The sequence below is a fragment of the Oncorhynchus gorbuscha genome, linkage group LG01, assembly GCF_021184085.1.
Source record: "Oncorhynchus gorbuscha isolate QuinsamMale2020 ecotype Even-year linkage group LG01, OgorEven_v1.0, whole genome shotgun sequence".
Lineage (NCBI taxonomy): Eukaryota > Metazoa > Chordata > Actinopteri > Salmoniformes > Salmonidae > Oncorhynchus > Oncorhynchus gorbuscha.
In genome coordinates, this window is record NC_060173.1 from 66,602,304 (window position 1) to 66,625,996 (window position 23,693).

Sequence of the window (23,693 nt, forward strand, 5' to 3'; positions counted from 1 at the left end):
AGTACCTGCTTTATGTCTTAAGTTTTATATGTTTATTTTAACCCTCATACTACAGACTGGGTGTTTTGACCCCAGAGGCATATTTTTTATCATAGCCCAAAGATGGTTTATCAATTCTTCCAATATTTCATGACTTGGTCAATCAACTTGTTCTTAACGAAACTAAATCATTGTTTAGTGTTTCTGTATTCAAATGGATTAGAAAGAAGAAAGAAAAGTCCTTTGGGGTCATTTTGTCCCCAGCCAAAAACACCTAATTCAGCCTATAGTAATTTGGTAAATAGGACCTTTATTTGAATCTAAGTTTATCTGGGGACATAATTACCAGCTACCCTCTAAATGTACACATAGTGCTGTATTGGTGTGTATTCTCAGAAAAATAGTTTTTCTACGGTAAATGTTATATAAATACCAGAATTCCCAAAATATCTTCAAATATTCTATATATGCAACGTGTTGATATGATATTTGGGTTGCTATAACATTTAGTTTGAGCATGCTTTTTGAATCATCCTGCCATAGGTTGACAGCTGGCTTTGGGGTAAGTAAATAAAGAAAACAAAGGCATATTCTTTGTAATTTCCTCTCGCGATCAATGGATGGATCACTTTTGTCAATAAAATTAAGTATATTAAAAAATGTTGGTGTACCGCCCCAAAAATGATAATAGTGCAACGACCCTGAGTTTATAAGCGCGGAAATCGACTCTGCCGCTCGAGGATGCTTTTGCGGCACAGTCGATAGCGCGCCAGACCTCGGGCTAGAAGGTCGAGGGTTCGAGACCTGCTCCCTGCTGTTTCATTACATTAGTGTCAGAAGGGATCGGACCTTGCATCCACGACAGTGCGTGTGCTTGGCCGGTGAGCGCTTTCCTGTAAGACGTAGAGTCGCAAGCTAGCGCGAGGACACGCTCTTTGAAAGGAGGGAGTAGTGTAACGACCCTGGCTTTATAAGCGCGGAAATCAACTCTACCGCTCAAGCATGCTTTTACGGCACAGTCGACAGCGCTCCAGACCTTGGGGTTGAAGGTTGAGGGTTCGAGACCGGCTCCCTACTGTTTCATTTCAAATCAATCAAATTATCTTTTTAGTGCATATGTTGATTTGTAATATGGAAAAAAAGATGGGTCAGGCTTTATTTGGATAGTCCATCTGTAGATGCTGTACAGATCATCAGGTCATACTATTCGTTGATAAGCAACTGCTTCCTAAGGTTACGGTTAGGGTAAGGCTTAAGGTTAGGTTAGGGTTAGTAGATAATTAGTTGAAATGTTACTGATAGTCTCTACAGGTGGCATGTCCAAATAAAGTCTTACCAAAAGCTGTACATTATTTAATGTACAGGGAAATATATATTTTCATTTGACAGAATATACAAATGACCTGTAATTTAGCCGAAATAAGTCTGTTTTGGTTATTCTTTATTTCTGATAAAATGATTTCCACTTATGTTTTTCTAAGAATGAAGTTGATATTTGGCTATGATTGTTACTTTTTCAAATAGTTTCTTCTTGGGGTCAAAATGATCCCAGTTGGTAATCCATGTATGTATAATATGTTGGTAGTATGAGGGTTAAGTTGCTTGTACAGGTCTTCTTGAGTGTTAGAGACACCTTATGTTTATGGTTGAGACATCCCTGTGTGCAAGTAAAGGCGAATTCAGACTTCAAAAAGTGGACATGTTTGTACAGCCCCTTATAACATTTCATCCTTTCCTAAACTATGGGCTATCAACCATAAGTCATTTAATTGGTCCTACGTGAAAGCTATGTGGTCCTGTATGGCTCAGTTGGTAAATCATGTCACTTGCACTGCTAGGATTGTGTTCGATTCCCAGGACAACCCATATGTAAAATGTATACAAGCGTGACTATAAGTTTCTTAGGACAAAAGCATCTGCTAAATGGCATAAATATTATATATATTATGTAGCAGCTTCTGTATCATTGGCGTAAGCTAGGCGATCTAAACCATAGAATCACTCATCTTTATTTATATTAAAAAATAAATAATTAAATCCTCATTTATATTATTATTTTTATTAAACAAAATGTTTACCCCCTTTTTCTCCCCAATTTCGTGGTATCCAAATGGAAGTTACAGTCTTGTCTCATCGCTGCAACTCCCGTACGGACTCGGGAGAGGTGAAGGTTGAGAGCCGTGCGTCCTCCGAAACACAAACCAACCATTGATTCTTGACACAATGCCCAGCCGCAACAATGTGTCAGAGGAAACACCGTGCCATGTCAGCATGCACTGCGCCCGGCCCATCACAGGAGTCACTAGTGCGCGATGGGAGAAGAACATTGTTGCCGGCCTAACCCGGACGACGCTGGGTCAATTATTGGTCTCCTGGTCACGGCCGGCTGCGACAGAGCCTGGACTCGAACCCAGAATCTCTAGTGGCACAACTAGCACCTCGATGCATTGCCTTAAACCACTCTGCAAGGCCCCTTCATGAAGTTTAACAGTTGAGATGATTTATATATCTGGTCATTTTTGCTGACCCTTAACCCTGATGAGCACCTGGTCAGGGTTAAGGCATTGCAGAGTCAGCGCTGGCCCGGTGCATTATTGATAAATAAATACCAGGCTGTCATAGATCATGACACACATTAAAGAGTCCCAGGTTGTATCCCAAAAACCCTTCTTTTAACCAAAGCCCTTTGGGCCCCGGTTAATAGTAGTGCACTACATAGGTAATAGGTTGCCTTTTGGGACGCAAGCCCCAGAAACGTCAAGTGTATGAGAAAGTGTGAGAGAGACCTTGAAGTGTCTCCTGCTGGTTTTTGTTATGACTGTTGTACAGTCTAGATTGGTTGTTTAGTTCCAAATCACAATGAATAACCAAAACTAAGCACTTTCTCTCATTGTCTGCTGACACAATAATCATTGGCTCATATTTACAGTGTTGAGTTGGAGTGTTTATCTAGGATTAGTTTTGTCTTTTAGATCATAATGAATAAGATCACATGGACAGCGGGGGGCGGCGCGCGAGCCCATATCCACAAAGCATCTTAGTGTAGGATTGCTGATCTAAGATCAGTTTTTCCTTTTAAACAATAATTAATTATTAAAGCAGGGGACCTGATCCTAGATCAGCACTACTACTCTGAGATGCTTTGTGAATATGGGCCATTGTGTCAAAGTTTAGAAATGTAATACCACATATCAAATCAAATTAGTCACATGCGCCGAATACAACAGGTGTAGTAGACCTTACAGTGAAATGCTTACTTAAGAGCCCCTAACCGACAGTGCAGTTTCAAAAAATTCGGATAAGAGATAAAAGTAACAAGTAATTAAGAGGAGCAGTAAAAAAATAACATTACATACGGGGGGGGGTGCCGGTCAATGTGGAGGAGCACCGGTTAGTTGAGGTAGTATGTACATGAGAGTTAATTAAAGTGGCAATGGACAAGACATATTGACATTAGGGAGAGGCATGCATAACCGAGTGATCATAGGGTGCAGTGAGTAGCTAGGCAAGCTGGAGACACGGCGATTCAGACAGCTAGCGGGCCTGGCCTAGCAGGCTAGCAGAAGGAGCCTTATCGGACGTCGTGACGGAAGAGTCTGTTGAAGCCCCCTCGGACGTTTACGTCGGTAGACCAGTTGTGATTGATCGGCTGGGCTTCGTGTAGGCAGTAAAAGGGTCCAGGCCAATTGGCAAAATATGTATTGTAGCCCAAGTAATTGGCTGATGGACTTCTTTAACTAGCCAGGAGATGGGCTTAGCACGAGGCTAGCTCCAGGCTAACTGGTGCTTGTTTCGGGACAGAGACGTTAGACAGGAGTAGCCACTCGGATAGCAGCAAGCTAGCTGCAATGATCCAGGTGAAAAGGTTCAGGGCTTGCGGTTGGAATCCAGAGATGTGGTAGATGTTTTTGAGAAAAAGCAGTCCGATATGCTCTGCGTTGAATCGCGCTGTGCAGACTGACAGGAGTTGTCCGGGCTGAGGTTAGCCGATGACCGCTAGCAGTGGCTAACTGACTTAGTTAGCTGGCTAGCTTCTGTTGGGGGTTCCCGTTCTAAAGTATAGAAAATAGATCTATACCACATTGGGTGAAGTGGGTTGCGGGAGAGTAGGTTAGAAATACACTGCCCCAAAAAATAAAGGGAAAACTAAAATAACACATCCTAGATCTGAATGAATGAAATATTCTTATTAAATAATTTTTTCTTTACATAGTAGAATGTGCTGACAACAAAATCACACAAAAATGATAATAATAATAATAATAATATATGCCATTTAGCAGACGCTTTTATCCAAAGCGACTTACATGATCAATGGAAATCAAATTTATCAACCCATGGAGGTCTGGATTTGGAGTCACACTCTAAATTAAAGTGGAAAACCCCACTACAGGCTGATCCAACTTTGATGTAATGTCCTTAAAACAAGTCAAAATGAGGCTCAGTAGTGTGTGTGGCCTCCACGTGCCTGTATGACCTCCCTACAGCGCCTGGGCATGCTCCTGATGAGGTGGCGGATTGTCTCCTGAGGGATCTCCTCTCAGACCTGGACTAAAGCATCCGCCAACTCCTGGACAGTCTGTGATGCAACGTGGCGTTGGTGGATGGAGCGAGACATGATGTCCCAGATGTGCTCAATTGGATTCAGGTCTGGGGAACGGGTGGGCCAGTCCATAGCATCAATGCCTTCCTCTTGCAGGAACTGCTGACACATGAGGTCTAGCATTGTCTTGCATTAGGAGGAACCCAGGGCCAACCGCACCATCATATGGTCTCACAAGGGGTCTGAGGATCTCATCTCGGGAACCTAATGGCAGTCAGGCTACCTCTGGCGAGCACATGGAGGGCTGTGCGGCCCCCCAAAGAAATGCCACCCCACACCATGACTGACCCACCGCCAAACCGGTCATGCTGGAGGATGTTGCAGACAGCAGAACGTTCTCCACAGCGTCTCCAGACTCTGTCACGTCTGTCACATGTGGTCAGTGTGAACCTGCTGTCATCTGTGAAGAGCACAGGGCGAATTTGCCAATCTTGGTGTTCTCTGGCAAATGCCAAACGTCCTGCACGGTGTTGGGCTGTAAGCACAACCCCCACCTGTGGACGTTGGGCCCTCATACCACCCTCATGGAGTCTGTTTCTGACCGTTTGAGCAGACACATGTACATTTGTGGCCTGCTGGAGGTCATTTTGCATGTGAAATTTATTGTCAATCAGTGTTGCTTCCTCAGTGGACAGTTTGATTTCACAGAAGTGTGATTGACTTGAGTTACATTGTGTTGTTTAAGTGTTCCCTTTATTTTTTTGAGCAGTGTATAAACAATATATACGAAGAAAAAAGATATATACACGGGACACGACGAGACAAAGACGTTTGACTGCTACGCCATCTTGGATAAATGAATGATGGTGTTGGAGTCGTGCCTGGCCATGCAATCATGAGTGAACAAGGAGTACAGGAGGGGGCTGAACACGCCCCCCTGAGGGGACCCTGTGATGAGGATCAGCTTGGCGGATGTGTTACCTACCCTTACCACCTGGGGGCAGCCGTCAGGAAGTCTAGGATCCAGTTGCAGAGTGAAGTGTTTAGTCCCAGGGTCCTTAGCTTATTGATGAGCTTTGAGGGCACTGTGGTGTTGAACGCTGAGCTGTAGTCAATGAACAGCATTCTCACATAGGTGTTCCTTCTATCCAGGTGGGAAAGGGCAGTGTGGAGTGCAATAGAGACTGTATCATCTGTGGCACTGTTGTGGCGGTATGCAAATTGGAGTGGGTCTAGGGTTTCTGAGATGATGGTGTTGATGTGAGCCATGACCAGCCTTTCAAAGCACTGCATGGCGACAGACTTGAGTGCTACGGGTCGGTAGTCATTTAGGCAGGTTATCTTAAGTGTTCTTGGGCACAGGCACTATGGTGGTCTGCTTAAAACATGTTGGTATTACAGACTCGGACAGGGAGAGGTTGAAAATGTCAGTGAAGACACTTGCTAGTCCATGTCCATTTAGCCTATGATTTAAACCTAATTTTGTTGTTGCAATTGAAGTGATAGTGAATACTTCTGTTTTCATGTTTATGACCACAACTTTAGCATGGTCTTTCCAGCATTTCCTGCTTTGGTTACCTTGGGAAAGATAGAGAGGGACAGCACCCTCAAGTGGTGTGAGCAGAACAAGTCATTTGAATCTGACATGAGCCAGTGTAGTTGGGTGAAATGTTTTTTTCTGCTTATGTACTGTTCATTTCTGAAACAACTCAAATCCAACATTCAAGAGCCTCAGTTTAGCATATGGTGATCCTTTGTTATTCCAAAAAAGGAAATGTGACACCATCTCCCATAAATGACCACAGCAACAAACTTATGGTGATATTTACATCAAATGGTGATATTTACTCAGGGAACGTCGTCCTCATTGTCATTCAACGTATGGCAGCCCACCCAGAGCCATGGGAATAATGCATTTGCATGGCCTGCATAATATCCGTCATTTAGCAAACACTTATCAAACCCATGTCCTTGGCATTGCAAGTGCTGTGTTCTACCAACTGAGCCTTATTGACTCGTACAGTATTGGAAAGAAGAACAAACATCTGTTGTCACATTCAGTAAAAGGATCATCTTCCTAAAAAACATGTCAGCATGGTAATGCTTATTGGACCAATGCTAACCCCACTGGGGTACACATTAAGAGGAAAGGTTGCATTCCAGGTATAAGGTTCTCGATCTTGAGCTCCCTCAATAGCTCTGGAGGGGAACCGGGGCTCTTGAGTGTGTCTCAGTAGTTCTTATTAGTGGAGAGTTGCCACTACTCACTGCCTTTACCCATCTTTGGTGTCCTCCCTGTCTCCTCTCCGCTCTCCTGGTTCTATGTGTGATGATGTCTTTATCTCTACTCTTTTGAAGATGAAAACGACCAAGCGACTGCTCACTGTGCACCCCGTCGACTTCGGTCTGGACCTTAACTACTCCACCCTCTCTCTGTCTCGACAAGAATCCTGTCAGGTACTGACTGGAAGAGAAAGTCCTCTGTCTCCCTTAGACTCTCTCATAGCCCTGGCTTGTAAAAATAAAAATGCATACGTAAATACATACACAGACACACATGTTTGTTTTACTATCTTTGTGGGGACCAAACAATTGATTCCCATTAAAAAATAATATTTTCCCTAACACTAATCGCTATGCCTAAAATAGTTTTAATTTTACTTGTTTTACTATCCTTGTCGGGGCTTCTGGTCCCCACAAGGATAATAAAACCAAACTCACACACACAGTAGTGTCTTTCTTGGCATGAACTTTAATCCAGTAACTATATTAAATTGGCCATATTTCTATATCTATTGTTTTATTCATGCAGTCTAGTCAGCATGGTTCCTCTGGTTTCGCTTTCAAAGTGGAAAATAATTCTTAACTGTGAATGTTGAGTTGCGCTATCAAGTCTGGAACACATTTGAGCTTGATTCAATAAAACAATCACATTGTACCAGCCAGATACCCTAGGGGAGGCTCAAAATATCTCCAGACCAATCTAAACCACTTGACTTTATGTGCTAGGGCTAACATGGCATTTTTTGTGAGCAACAGGTCTGCACTTTGTAAATACAAGGGATTGTAAGAAGGTACAATATCCTGACTGCTTTAGTTTATTGTCAATTAGTTATTGTAACTGTTGTTAATAGGCTTGGGCCGTATACCTTATATATCAAATCAAATGTTATTAGTCACATGCACCGAATACAACAGGTGTAGTAGTTTCACCTTACAGTGAAATGCTTACTTAAGAGCCCCTAACCGACAGTGCAGTTTCAAAAGATACAGATAAGAATAAGAGATAAAAGTAACAAGTAATTAAAGAGGAGCAGTAAAAAAATAACATTATATACAGGGGGGGTGCCGGTCAATGTGGAGGAGCACCGGTTAGTTGAGGTAGTATGTACATAGAGTTAATTAAAGTGACTATGCATAGATGAAAACAGAGAATGGCAGTGATGTGGAGAGGGGAGGGGGCAATGTGAATAGTCTGGGTAGCCATTTGACTAGATGTTCAGGAGTCTTATGGCTTGGGAGTAGAAGCTGTTTAGAAGTCTCTTGGACCTAGACGTGGCGCTCCGGTACTGCTTGCCATGTGGTAGCGGAGAGAACAGTCTATGACTAGGGTGGCTGGAATCTTTGACAATTTTCAGGGCCTATATACCTGGGTATTTGAAATAGCCAGGGGATGGTTTTTCAATAAACCAATAACATTAAGTTTTTATTTGAAGTTGTTCAATATGTTGTTGTATTTGTAGCTACTTTTGAAGTAAATACCTGGTGTCAACTTGTGCAATACATTAGGAGATAAAGTAGACCACAGTCCTCATTTCACCTGTCACATTATTTTCCATTATGAAGCTTACCATAATTCCCCAGAGCAATTGAACCAGTCATATGTTTGTAAATAGCACAAAGGGTGAAAGCGGGAGCGGGTGAGTCCAGCTGTGTATTGGCAGGGGACATGATTTATATTGAAAGTCAACAGAGTTTTTTTTTTTTTTTTGCTTTAATAGAGTGAGCAGGAAAGTGCAACTATAGTTTTCCTTCACAGAAAATACATTAGTGCAACACATTTGACAGAAAACTTCATTTTCATTAAATGACAACAGAAGTGCAAAGTTATTTGGCTGGCAGCCACACATTGAGCTTGCAAAAACGATGCATGGCCATCATTTTTCTGTTCATCATAGAAGTAATGTAGCCAGCTGCATGTCCTAATATTTTGTTTAAAGTTCATCTGGAATTTTACCAGAGAAAAGTAGGCTGGCTACACCGAGAAAAAAGTAGGCTGGCTATACCGAGAAAAAAGTAGGCTGGCTATACCGAGAAAAAAGTAGGCTGGCTATACTGAGAAAAAAGTAGGCTGGCTATACCGAGAAAAAAAGTAGGCCTACCAAGTAGAAGATAAAAGCTACATTCTGTCGGCTGACAGAATGCCCATTCGGTGAATTCTCATCCAAGTGGGGAGAAGTGCAACAGATGCACAAAGTTAGTCTGATGCAGAGCAGAAATTACAATAAGAAGCATTTTAGATCAGCGTTTACAAAGCGCAGTAATGTATTTCTTACTCGTTTGATATTTTTCCCGTGTGAAAAATTAAGAATTATGCATTAAACACAACTCCTAAGTTTAACTTGCTAGTTATCTAAGTAAGTTACTGACTGAATAAGGTGATGGGGCATCATATTGTGTAAGCTTTCTCCTGTGTTTGAGAAGTCAAAGCCTTTTGAATTAGTTATCTATACAGCTGCCACTGACATCTTTTGATTTGCTTGCCTTTTTTTCTCTCCATTCTCAGCCTGTCTATTCCTCCCCCATCTGCTCCAAGCAGAGCAGGCAGGCCCATTGCCCTAGGGACTCCAGACAGACACAGTGTGTACACATGCTACTTCAGAGCAGATAAGCTTGCTTCAAAACTTTGTTAATGTGCACAATGTCTTTCAATTACATTCGCTTGTAAATGTCCAAATTCAACAAAAATGACATTTGGTAACTCTTACCTATATATGTACAACTTTATGAGCTAGATTGCCTGTCTCTGTAAATAGTTTATTTTCGTTTGTGCCCATTAGCAACCTCCATTGAAATTCTATATTACTTGTGCTAATTTTGTTAGCATTCTAGGAAGATGCCCAAAGTTATTTTAAGTTTTTTGGCGCCCCCTTGTGTACTAAGCCGGTAATACTAGTAAGACTTTTGGTGCCACACTTCATCAAATCAAATCGAATCAAATTGTATTTGTCACATGCGCTGAATACAACAGGTTAACCAACAATAAGAAGAATACATGTTAAGCAAGTATTTACTCAAATAAACTGGGGAGAATTTTTTATATATATATTTATATATAAAAAAATTTAAAAAAGTAAAGAAAAATAACAAATAATTAAGTATCAACAATAAAATAACAGTAGGCTAAATACAGGGGCTATATACAGGGTGTACTGGTACAGAGTCAATATGCGGGGGACACAGGATAGTCGAGGTAATTGAGGGAATTATCCATGGATAAACAGATAGTCTTAGTGCTCTACACTGAACAAAAATATAAATGCAACGATTTCAAAGATCGTATCCATCAAATCTCATTCCATTTGCTCCATTCCGGACATTTATTATGAGCCATCCTCCCCTCAGCAGTCTGCTGTGTGTTCGTCATTGTCTTAAGCTGAGCCACACTGGCTGAGTTTACACAGGCAGCCCAATTCTGATAGTTTTTACACTAATTGGTTTTAATTGGTAGGGCTGACCCCATTTAGTCAACTGGTCGATTGTTTGGTTTTGGTCGACTGATATTTTTTTATTCGAGTAGTGGCTAATATATTTATAAAAATTCTGGCACACTAGACACCCGTCTGACTCACGCCTGTCTGAGTGGACTAATCTCTTGCAGAGGCCACATGGATGGCACATCAGTCAAATCCAATGTTATTTGTCACATTCACCTTACAGTGAAATGCTTACTTACATCCCTTAAACAACAATGCAGTTAAGAAAAATACCTTAAATAAAAGTAACAAATAATTAAAGTGCTGCTAGTTTGCCTGCCCCGATCTGCTAGCCCCTGCTAACTGCTTGCTTGCAAACCCGGTCTGCTAACTGCTAGCTTTCCGGCCCCAGTCTGCTAACTGCTAGCTTGTTTAGCCCCGGCCTACTAACTGTTAGCTTGTTAGCATCGGCCTGCTAACTGTCTGAATCTCCGTGTCCCCAGTCAGCCCAACCACTCACTGGACCCATATGTTCACTTGGCTACGCATGCCTCTCTCTAATATCAATATGCCTCGTTCATTACTGTCCTGGTTAGTGATTACTGTCTTATTTCACTGTAGAGCCTCTAGCCCTGCTCAATATGCCTTAGCCAACCATGTTGTTCCACCTCCTACATATGCGATGACATCACCTGGGTTAAACGTCTCTAGAGACTATATCTCTCTCCTCATTTTTTTTTCACATACATTTTATTTTTATTTTCCATCAACTCATCTTCAAAACACTCTCCTGCAACCCGCCTCACCAATTTATATTTATAAATAAGTATTATTTACCTCAAATCTGCAATCCTCCAAGAAGCTAGCCAGAAGCTAGCCAGAAACTCCAAGAAGCTAGCCAGAAACTAACCAGAAGCTAGTTCAGAAGCTAGTTAGCTTCTTTACTGGCAAATAGTTAGTATCGTTAGTATTCAGCTAACCACGGTTTGTGGTCATCAGCTATCCTTTAGCTCAAATCTATCGCCAGTTTTGTACGGCGCAGCGCGGCTCGGAACGGAACATACCGGACCACAATTTTTCTCTCCATGTCCTTGGATTTCAACTGCTCTCTGGACATTCATTCCCGGATCTCACAGCTAGCTAGCTGCTATCCGTGTGTCTATCTGCTCTCGTCGATTCCGGAGCAAACATCAATTACTCCGGAGCTAGCCCGCACCGTCAATCACTCCTGAGCTCCGTCAATCACTCCTGAGCTCCGTCAATCACTCCTGGGCTGCAGTCACCTATCCGGACCCATTTTACTGCCTACGCGGAGCCCCACCGGGCCTTCACAACTGGACTGCCGACGTTATCTACCCGAAGGAGATCCGGCTGGCTCCTCCGTCGCGACGTTACCTGAACGCCCATCTGCGGCCTGCTAACCGTTAGCTGTCTTACCGGCTGCTCTCAGAATAGACAATCGGACAATTTATTTATTTTTATTATTATTATGTTTCTTCTTGGGCCTCTATAACTATATCTATTGTTTTTTTGTTGTTTTTTTTGTTTTTTTTGTGTGATTTGGACTAATCCCCTCTACCACACGGAACCCCACTAATCTACTGACGGAACGCAAGAGGTGGCTAACAACAGACCTCCATCCTATGCTAGCTTGCTACCGATGTCCTGGCTAGCTGTCTAAATCGCCGTGACCCCCAAACCAACCACTCCACTCACTGGACTCTCTTGATCACTCGACTAAGGATGCCTCTCTTTAATGTCAATATGTCTTGTCCATTGCTGTTCTGGTTAGTGTTTATTGGCTTATTTCACTGTAGAGCCTCTAGTCCTGCTCACTATACCTTATCCAATTTATTAGTTCCACCACCCACACATGCAATGACATCTCCTGGTTTCAATGTTTCTAGAGACAATATCTCTCTCTTCATCACTCAATACCTAGGTTTACCTCCACTGTATTCACATCCTACCATACCTTTGTCTGTACATTATACCTTGATGCTATTTTATCGCCCCCAGAAACCTCCTTTTACTCTCTGTTCCAGACGTTCTAGACGACCAATTCTTATTGCTTTTAGCCGTACCCTTATTCTTCTCCTCCTATGTTCCTCTGGTGATGTAGAGGTGAATCCAGGCCCTGCAGTGCCTAGCTACACTCCTATTCCCCAGGCGCTCTCTTTTGATGACTTCTGTAACCGTAATAGCCTTGGTTTCATGCATGTTAACATTAGAAGCCTCCTCCCTAAGTTTGTTCTATTCACTGCTTTAGCACACTCTGCCAACCCGGATTTTCTAGCTGTGTCTGAATCCTGTCTTAGGAAGACCACCAAAAATTTTGAAATTTAAATTCCAAATTACAACTTTTTCAGACAAGATAGAACTGCCAAAGGGGGGCGGTGTTGCAATCTACTGCAAAGATAGCCTGCAGAGTTATGTCCTACTATCCAGGTCTGTACCCAAACAATTTGAACTTCTACTTTTAAAAATCCACCTCTCTAAAAACAAGTCTCTCACCGTTGCCGCCTGCTATAGACCACCCTGTGCCCCCAGCTGTGCTCTGGACACCATATGTGAACTGATTGCCCCCCATCTATCTTCAGAGCTCGTGCTGCTACGCGACCTAAACTGGAACATGCTTAACACCCCAGCCATCCTACAATCTAAACTTGATGCCCTCAATCTCACTCAAATTATCAATGAACCTACCAGGTACCCCCCCAAAGCCTTAAACACGGGCACCCTCATAGATATCATCCTAACCAACTTCCCCTCTAAATACACCTCTGCTGTCTTCAACCAAGATCTCAGCGATCACTGCCTCATTGCCTGCATCCGTAATGGGTCAGCGGTCAAACGACCTCCACTCATCACTGTAAAACGCTCCCTGAAACACTTCAGCGAGCAGGCCTTTCTAATCGACCTGGCCGGGGTATCCTGGAAGGATATTGATCTCATCCCGTCAGTAGAGGATGCCTGGATATTTTTTTTAAATGCCTTCCTAACCATCTTAAATAAACATGCCCCAATCAAGAAATTTAGAACCAGGAACAGATATAGCCCTTGGTTCTCCCCAGACCTGACTGCCCTTAACCAACACAAAAACATCCTATGGCGTTCTGCATTAGCATCGAACAGCCCCCGTGATATGCAGCTGTTCAGGGAAGCTAGAAACCGTTATAAACAGGCAGTTAGAAAAGCCAAGGCTAGCTTTTTTAAGCAGAAATTTGCTTCCTACAACACTAACTCAAAAAAGTTCTGGGACACTGTAAAGTCCATGGAGAATAAGAACACCTCCTCCCAGCTGCCCACTGCACTGAAGATAGGAAACACTGTCACCACTGATAAATCCACCATCATTGAGAATTTCAATAAGCATTTTTCTACGGCTGGCCATGCTTTCCACCTGGCTACTCCTACCCCGGTCAACAGCACTGCACCCCCAACAGCAACTCGCCCAAGCCTTCCCCATTTCTCCTTCTCCCAAATCCATTCAGCTAATGTTCTGAAAGAGCTGAAAAATCTGGACCCCTACAAATCAGCCGGGCTAGACAATCTGGACCCTTTCTTTCTAAAATGATCTGCCGAAATTGTTGCCACCCCTATTACTAGCCTGTTCAACCTCTCTTTCGTGTCGTCTGAGATTCCCAAAGATTGGAAAGCAGCTGCGGTCATCCCCCTCTTCAAAGGGGGGGACACTCTTGACCCAAACTGCTACAGACCTATATCTATCCTACCATGCCTTTCTAAGGTCTTCGAAAGCCAAGTCAACAAACAGATTACCATTTCGACCATTTCGAATCTCACCATACCTTCTCTGCTATGCAATCTGGTTTCAGAGCTGGTCATGGGTGCACCTCAGCCACGCTCAAGGTCCTAAACGATATCTTACCCGCCATCGATAAGAAACATTACTGTGCAGCCGTATTCATTGATCTGGCCAAGGCTTTCGACTCTGTCAACCACCACATCCTCATCGGCAGAATCGACAGCCTTGGTTTCTCAAATGATTGCCTCGCCTGGTTCACCAACTACTTCTCTGATAGAGTTCAGTGTGTCAAATCGGAGGGTCTGCTGTCCGGACCTCTGGCAGTCTCTATGGGGGTGCCACAGGGTTCAATTCTTGGACCGACTCTCTTCTCTGTATACATCAATGAGGTCGCTCTTGCTGCTGGTGAGTCCCTGATCCACCTCTACGCAGACGACACCATTCTGTATACTTCCGGCCCTTCTTTGGACACTGTGTTAACAACCCTCCAGGCAAGCTTCAATGCCATACAACTCTCCTTCCGTGGCCTCCAATTGCTCTTAAATACAAGTGAAACTAAATGCATGCTCTTCAACCGATCGCTACCTGCACCTACCCGCCTGTCCAACATCACTACTCTGGGCGGCTCTGACTTAGAATACGTGGACAACTACAAATACTTAGGTGTCTGGTTAGACTGTAAACTCTCCTTCCAGACCCATATCAAACATCTCCAATACAAAGTTAAATCTAGAATTGGCTTCCTATTTCGCAACAAAGCATCCTTCACTCATGCTGCCAAACATACCCTTGTAAAACTGACCATCCTACCAATCCTCGACTTTGGCGATGTCATTTACAAAATAGCCTCCAATACCCTACTCAACAAATTGGATGCAGTCTATCACAGTGCAATCCGTTTTGTCACCAAAGCCCCATATACTACCCACCATTGTGACCTGTACGCTCTCGTTGGCTGGCCCTCGCTTCATACTCGTCGCCAAACCCACTGGCTCCATGTTATCTACAAGACCCTGCTAGGTAAAGTCCCCCCTTATCTCAGCTCGCTGGTCACCATAGCATCTCCCACCTGTAGCACACGCTCCAGCAGGTATATCTCTCTAGTCACCCCCAAAACCAATTCTTTCTTTGGCCGCCTCTCCTTCCAGTTCTCTGCTGCCAATGACTGGAACGAACTACAAAAATCTCTGAAACTGGAAACACTTATCTCCCTCACTAGCTTTAAGCACCAACTGTCAGAGCATCTTACAGATTACTGCACCTGTACATAGCCCACCTATAATTTAGCCCAAACAACTACCGCTTTCCCAACTGTATTTAATTTATTTATTTATTTTGCTCCTTTGCACCCCATTATTTTTATTTCTACTTTGCACATTCTTCCATTGCAAAACTACCATTCCAGTGTTTTACTTGCTATATTGTATTTACTTTGCCACCATGGCCTTTTTTTTCCTTTACCTCCCTTCTCACCAAATTGCGGCGTACTCATCCAGAACGCCGCAGCCCGTCTGGTGTTCAACCTTCCCAAGTTCTCTCACGTCACCCCGCTCCTTCGCTCTCTCCACTGGCTTCCAGTTGAAGCTCGCATCCGCTACAAGACCATGGTGCTTGCCTACGGAGCTGTGAGGGGAACGGCACCTCAGTACTTCCAGGCTCTGATCAGGCCCTACACCCAAACAAGGGCACTGCGTTCATCCACCTCTGGCCTGCTCGCCTCCCTACCACTGAGGAAGTACAGTTCCCGCTCAGCCCAGTCAAAACTGTTCGCTGCTCTGGCCCCCCAATGGTGGAACAAACTCCCTCACGACGCCAGGACAGCGGAGTCAATCACCACCTTCCGGAGACGCCTGAAACCCCACCTCTTTAAGGAATACCTAGGATAGGATAAGTAATCCTTCTCACCCCCCCCTTAAGATTTAAATGCACTATTGTAAAGTGACTGTTCCACTGGATGTCATAAGGTGAATGCACCAATTTGTAAGTCGCTCTGGATAAGAGCGTCTGCTAAATGACGTAAATGTAAATGTAAAAAGCTAGCCTTAGCTTTCCTAAAATTAATTTGTATTCTGTAGTACTAACTCAAAAAAGTTCTGGGACACTGTAAAGTCCATGGAGAATAAGAGCACCTCCTCCCAGCTGCCCACTGCTCTAAGGCAGAAATAAATCCACTATAATTGAGAATTTCAATAAGCATTTCTCTATGGCTGGCTACCCCTAACCCGGTCAACTGCCCTGCACTGCCCACAGCAACCCACCAAAGCCCCCACCATTTCTCCTTCACCCAAATCCAGATAGTTGATGTTCTGAAAGAGCTGCAAAATCTTGACCCCTACAAATGAGTAAGGACCCTCTCTTTCTAAAATTATCTGCCGAAATTGTTGCCAATGACTTGAACGAACTGCAAAAATCTCTGAAGCTGGAAACACATCTCCCGCACTAGCTTTAAGCACCATCTGTCAGAGCAGCTCACAGGTTACTGCACGTGTACATAGTCCATCTTTCATTTAGCCCAAACAACTACCTCTTCTCCTACTGCTATTTATTTATTTTTGCTCCTTTGCACCCCATTATTTCTATTTGTAATTTGCAAATTATTCCACTGCAAATCTACCATTCCAGTGCTGTACTCGCTATATTGTATTTACCTCGCCACCATGGCCTTTTTTGCCTTTACCTCCCTTATCTCACCTCATTTGCTCACATTGTATATAGACTTATTTTTCTACTGTATTATTGACTGTATGTGTTGTTTATTCCAAGTGTAACTCTGTGTTGTTGTATGTGTCGAATTGCTATGCTTTATCTTGGCCAGGTCGCAGTTGCAAATGAAAACTTGTTCTCAACTAGCCTACCTGGTTAAATAAAGATGAAATAAATAAAAACATTTAAAAGAGCAATAGTAAAATAACAATAGCGAGGCTATATAGGGGTACCGGTACAAAGTCAATGTGCAGGGGAACCGGTTAGTCGAGGTGATTGAGGTAAAATGTACATGTAGGTAGAGTTATTAAAATGACTATGCATAGATAATAATCAGAGTAGCAGCAGCGTAAAATGGGGGGGGGGGGGGATGTTCAGGAGTCAGTATCACCAGTAGTAGGTTTACCATTAATTACCATAATTTCTAAGCTACAATGTTTGTTTGGTTATGTTTATTTCTGTTAATGCATTCAATATATTATTATTACAATGTTTTATTTGTTATTGTATATATTGTTTGTATGTTTTTGTTTTTTGTATTATTCTTAGACTCGTCTTTGTGCTGTGTTTTGAGAATCTGCAGACAGAAGAATGAGTTGGTTGTGACATTACTATTGTAGTCTTCATGTTATACCTTTCAGTGCCCCTTGAGAACAGCAAGGTGTGTCCACTCCCTCATGCTTGTGTACCCAAAATGCCCCCGCTTTGGGTTATTTTTTAGCAGGGCACTGTGGAATGACTCCAGATAACGTGATTTTTACAAAAAGAAAGGGTAAAAAAGAGAAGAGGGGTAGACTAAATTGATTACATGGTCTGGAAGGTATTCTGTGGTTCTCAGGCTACCTCTAAACACCTGTTACCCATAACAAACACAAACCATACAAACACTACCCAATTTCTGTTGATACCATGCTTACTGTACATTCAGCTATTTTAACCGTTAGCTTGTAAATATGTTGTCTAACTTACCTTCACCTTGTGCAGAGCTAGGGGTTAGAAGCGCATGTTGGTGGAATCCGATTCTGTACCACCTACAACAGAGTACAGAACCATACACAATCTAGCCACCCCACTAATTGTATTGATCTCTATTAGATTGGCTAGCTTAGCATACCTAACATGGACATTTCAATATTGTCAGCAAACCAACTATAGATGATTTAAACACATTCATCATTGCTACCAACCCACAAACAGAGAGCAATTTCAAAAAGTATATGTTTCGTAATTGAGTGTTTTCCAAACAAGGGTGTAATAGTTGGCTACCAAATTGAGATACCAAATAAGACTAACATTAGCTAGCTAATGTTAGCTAATGTCAGTCAAAGATAGAACAAACAAACATGTTTAATCTGCTGAAGGTAGCTAACAGTCTAGCAATGAGTAAATTACCAGTATCATGGCATAAGCTACCTTGATTGACTGTGTATGCCAAAAGATAGCTATTTGATTTAACTTAGCTGATGGCTTTCAGGGTTTAATACAGGATGTTAAGTTCGCTAACTGACTTACCCAGCTAGGCTAGCAAGCTAGCTAACATTAGGTTGTTACATCACTTCAGAGCTGGAAATTGATTTCCCATCAGTTTGCAAATCCCTCTGATAATCTTTGGTCACAGCATCATTTTTGATAGACGCAGGCCACTAGCAGAATCGCAGTGAAACTCTGGTAGAACGGTTAAAGGTAGCTAATTTTCGCGCTTGTTTGTAATTAGCACAGCCGGGCTCAAAACACCACAATGGCACGATGACAAACATTAGTGAAAAACAAATGTTTTCTAAAATAATCTTGCCTAGAGAATTACTGACATGGTGGTGGTGATATCTCCAGAGTCCACAGAGCAGTCTGGAGGGCGGCACACGGGAGTCCCTGACAGCCGAGGCCGACATGGCCTGCATGTTCCAGCAGATCCTGGAGGAGCAGGGTGAGAGACACTCCGACTTCAACACGGAGGTCCTCCACAGCCGCCGGATGAGTCTGCTGGACAAGCCGGCCCGCTTCGGTGAGGACTACACCATGTGTGTTAGACGTACTCCCCCACTAACATGCATTAATATATACAATAGAAGAAGTGTATGTGCTCATTGATATTAGGACACAAAGTACATGCATACAATGGCGCCAAGGGTCAAGCCTAAATGCCTTAGCTGTTCTTAGGGTTGCAAAGGGAGGGTATATTACTGTAACTTTTTAAGTTTACCATTACACTACCAGAACTTTGGGAACGTTCAAGTTTTTCAAATGAATTTTAACAGATGACATCTAGTGGCATTTTCGGGTACTTCAGATTATCACTTCTGATTATCTCTGGCCCTCTGTGGCCACGTAAAATATATAAAATAATACAATTTGATGATTTTTAAATTTAAAAAATGAATGATTTAATATTAGGATTTCAACATTAAATATTTTTTTACAACCAATGTTTTGGTGGCAAACTGGTGGCAGTTGTGAAAAAAGTAAATACATTGAAGTGATGCATCTCATTGAAAACAATGCCATTGTTTATTAGATGCTTTTTAAATGAATTAGGCAATTTTGTCTTGAACCAAAACTCATGGACAATATGAACATAGATATAAAAATTGAATACTATATATGAATAACTTTAAAAAAAATGTATTTATGTACAAATGACCAAAGTTACCATAGATTGCCATAGATTACTTTGATAAATTACTGGTAGCTTTGCAACCCTTGCTGTGCTTGATTGAGCTTTCCTGGAGCAAAATAGAATAGTCCAAAAAGTGCAAATCCAACCTATCTGGCACTCAATATGGTATTCCAGTACTCCAATACTATTTGAACCAAGAATGCACTCTGGCAAGAATGCACTCTGCTAGAAGTAGAATATAACGGATCACCCAAAAGGTACACATTATTACACTAGGTACAACATCTCTTGCTCTTTTCTACATGAACATGGATTCCGTAATAATAACTTCACTAGGCCCCCCCGTCTATGAACTCTCTATCCGGACAGACGAGGTGCCGTACCCAGAGAACTGGATGATGCGGGCACGATCCTTGTCCAGGATGAGCCAGTCTTCGTGTGGCAGTGCCAACAACGGGCACCTTCGCAGCAGCGGACAACTGTATGGCCTGGAGGACTCGGAGGAAGAGGAAGAGTACCAGCGCCAGTACCAGCGTCTGGCGTCGCGCCGACGTAGTCACAGCCACTTCTCCTCACAGGAAAGCCTCAACCACGGGGCACCGCCACAGGTAAAGGACACAGACACACGTAGGGGCTCCACTCCGCCAGATGTATATGACATTGGAAATGACACACCTACAAACACCATGGGACTCCAACTAGGTTTGCAGGATGTCTATAATGAATAGTTAACCATCCATTGAGACCAACCGTCTTGCCAGGTTAAGTGTATGTAAGGCTGTGTCTACACAGGCAGACCAATTCTGATATTTTCCCACTAAATGGTCTTTGACCAATCAGATCAGCTCGAGTCAATAATTGGGCAAAATATCAGATTTGAACTGCCTGTGTAAACACAACCTGAGTGTTTTATCTTGCATGATCGTTGAACTCTTGTCTTTAGAGTGGATGTTGGTTCTGTAACATAGACGGGAAGTGATCGCTTGAGCTGAGTTCCGTTGAAACTCTCATGCAAGCATTCACCCAGGGTCCCCACCAACACAGGGAACAACATCAGTGTGACACATGGAGTGGAGACACAGCTGTTAGAAGGGAGATATGGAGAAGAGGATATTGCATCATATTCATATGTTACTACTGACTCCGACCTTTACAGTGCCTATCCTAAATATCCCCCCCCCCTTGGATTTCTTAACATTTTATTGTGTTACAAAGTGGGATTAACCCTATCAGACCCAAGACTCCAGCAAAAATCGACATTTCAATTATCTGCATGTCCAACCCCTATTTAGCCTCACAACTAAGTTTTCAGGACAACCAAGGCTTCAAGTAGAACACAAAACAATTTGACGTAAACAGTTGCATTCATCTGTTTTATTGACAAATGTGTCTGGATCTCTCAAGTGTGCTGTAAATCCGACATTCCTAATTCAAAGGATATTTTTTCGGGGGGCAGAAACGCCTTATTAAACATGTGTACTTTCATGTGCCTCAATAACAAACTCATAGGTGATCTGTCAATATGAATGAAAAATAAATTGTTACTAGCTAGTTTTATTTTTCATGGAGAAACAAAGGATTCTTCCTGGCTAGCCTTGATTGTTGAGAATGTTGTGATTTACTTCTTTCTGGAGGAAGACGAGCTGACTCTCTAAGACGGAAAATGAATCAGATGAGGATCAAATCCTTGACTTGGGTAACAAGAACATTGTCATTGAACCAGACGTTGCAGAGTTTTCTGATAGTGATGGTACACTGTCAGTGTGAACTGGAGCGAAATGACACAACTTCCCAAGAAAACTGAGCAGAAGAAACGCAAATAACAGAAAACCTTTTACTTAGATGTACTATAGAGAAATCGCTACGCCATTTCCTGTTTGCTAAAATTTGAATTGTTTCCTGGTTGCTAAAATGTTTTGGTAAACCTACTGGAGAGCTCTACTTTGTTGACACCCATTCAGCATCGTTCACACCCTCTAAAGCCTTAGCTCCACCCATCTCTTTAAGGATTCACATGTGAACTTGGACACTGTCTCATTGGCCTAACGTTATATCCTAATTTGACTTTAGTGCAGGTCATGTTCTTCACATTACCGTCTCTGGTAAACACATACTATATCAAATAAAATCGATGTTTATTTGTCACGTGCACAGGATACAGAAGGTGTACTGAAATGGTTACTTGCATAGTGGAGTCTTTTCTTTAGACATTTAGTTAGCTCGCTAAACAATGAACCATAATCCCAAATCATAACATTACTACCCTGCATGAATCTGCAGGTATCTAACCAACCAGGTTCAATGTTAGCTAGCTAGCTAACATTAGGCTTTAACTAGCAATGCAAATGGCTCTAAGATACAAATAATATTACTACACAGATCATACACGTAACATTAGCTAGCGAGCCAGCCAGCTAACGATAGCCAGCTAGCTTAACAGTACACTTTAACTTAAAATGAAAATGAATACCTGACAAAGTTAAAAGGTATAATATCTGAAAATGTAGCTAGATAGACTATCTTACCCGTATACCTGGATGGACGCTTCTCCCTCTCGTATGCCAGGGATGCTATTAGTTTGAAGATGTAATCCGGAGACAGGTGTTTCATACAACATCTTTCAGTGTTCTCATTTTGACTCCGTCTGCATATTTGCAATCAAACACCAGAATTGTCTCTATCTCCTTAGCTATCATACTCTAATTCCAATTGGCATTTCATTCCGCTGATTTCAAAATTCGGTCCTCCAGAAAGTGGAGAGCAACACTTTTGCATTTCTACTACGTGCCATCTTTCAAAAAAGCAGCGTGTATAGCCGCCACCAGCTGGACTGGTTGAAAAACCAAAACGATGTAAAAAATAAAATCCGTACGTGATAGCGAAACTTAACTTAATCCACCTAAATAAAAATAGTACATTGAGTTTTTGCTTTTGTCAATCTTCTTTCTTATCTCCATACTCAAGCTCTAGGGCCTGAGAGGGTGGTACAGCTTTTTGGCAATATTTTTTTAATTTAAAATTTTACTAGGCAAGTCAGTTAAGAACAAATTCTTATTTTCAATGACAGCCTAGGAACAGTGGGTTAACTACCTGTTCAGGGGCAGAACAACATATTTGTACCTTGTCAGCTCGGGGATTTGAACTTGCAACCTTTCGGTAACTAGTCCAACGCTCTAACCACCAGGCCACCCTGCCACCCCAATATCCCATGTAACGCCGAGAAATGTTTCAGTCCCAGGAACCGCTCAGCCGCATCCACAATGATATAGATTTTCCTGGACCGTCTCTCCACCTTGGCAGTGCCATTAATCACCATAGCTATAAAAGACACAAAGTCCACCATCTTAACCTTTAAAATGTCAGGGTCCTGCTGGTGAAAGGCAAACCCTGCAGCCGCAATGCTGGCCTACCCACCACCATTGACTCTTCAGGAGCATAATTCAAACCCTCAACCCTTTTAACAGCTGTTGCATGTGAAATGCTCTGAACAGCACTGACTTTGGCCACCTTATTCTCTTTCATCCTTGTCGGGCATTCAAAAGAAGTGGCTTTGTGGTTCCCACCACAATTGCATCAATCCCTCCAGGAATACTTCAACATAGACTTCCCACGAGACACCAGACTTAAGAACGGGAAACATAGAAATAGCGCATATAGAACCGATGTACCGCTTCTTAGACTTGCTTCCAATGAGTGACAGATTTATAACACACATTTGTGTGTGAACTTGGTCAGGTCGCCCAAGTTACATATTGCAGCTTTTTTCATCAAAAAAGTCTGCCATGAAGCATCCATCCATGTATTTGGGTAAGAGTCTAACGTTAGCTTCATGTACAGGTATTGTTTGTATATCATTTTGTTATAAAGTTGTTTGCATTGTTAGTTAAAGCCTAATGTTAGTTAAAGCCTAATGTTAGCTAGCTAATGTTAGCTAGTTAATGTTAGCTAAGCTAATGTTAGCTAAGCTAATGTTGGGGCTGTTGCTGGGTAACACGGACTTTCAACTCCCTCCAAAGATTTTCTATGGGGTTGACATCTGGAGACTGGCTAGGCCACTCCAGGACCTTGAAATGCTTCTTACGAAGCCACTCCTTCGTTGCCCGGGCGGTGTGTTTGGGATAATTGTCATGCTGAAAGACACAGCCACGTTTTATCTTCAATGCCCTTTCTGGTGTCCTTTGACAGCTCTTTGGCCTTGGCCATAGTGGATTTTGGAGTGTGACTGTTGGAGGTTGTGGACAGGTGTCTTTTATACTGATAACAAGTTCAAACAGGTGCCATTAATACAGGTAACGAGTGGAGGACAGAGGAGCCTCTTAAAGAAGAAGTTACAGGTTTGTGAGAGCCAGAAACTTGCTTGTTTGTAGGTGACCAAATACTTGTTTTCCACCA

General features: G+C 42.5%; 1 protein-coding gene across 3 annotated transcripts in view; it reads left to right on the top strand.

The window, feature by feature from the left end:
* LOC124041216 (melanophilin-like) overlaps positions 1 to 23,693 on the top strand; it is a 109,749-nt gene that overhangs the window by 58,270 nt on the left and 27,786 nt on the right. Inside the window, exons 7-9 of one of the 3 annotated variants that reach the window (XM_046358551.1) lie at positions 6,881 to 6,979; positions 18,518 to 18,689; positions 19,638 to 19,909. In XM_046358551.1, the coding sequence (XP_046214507.1) occupies positions 6,881 to 6,979; positions 18,518 to 18,689; positions 19,638 to 19,909 (543 nt within the window). The remainder of the gene's footprint in view (positions 1 to 6,880; positions 6,980 to 18,517; positions 18,690 to 19,637; positions 19,910 to 23,693) is intronic. The other 2 variants (XM_046358557.1, XM_046358567.1) reach the window with 2 other exon arrangements.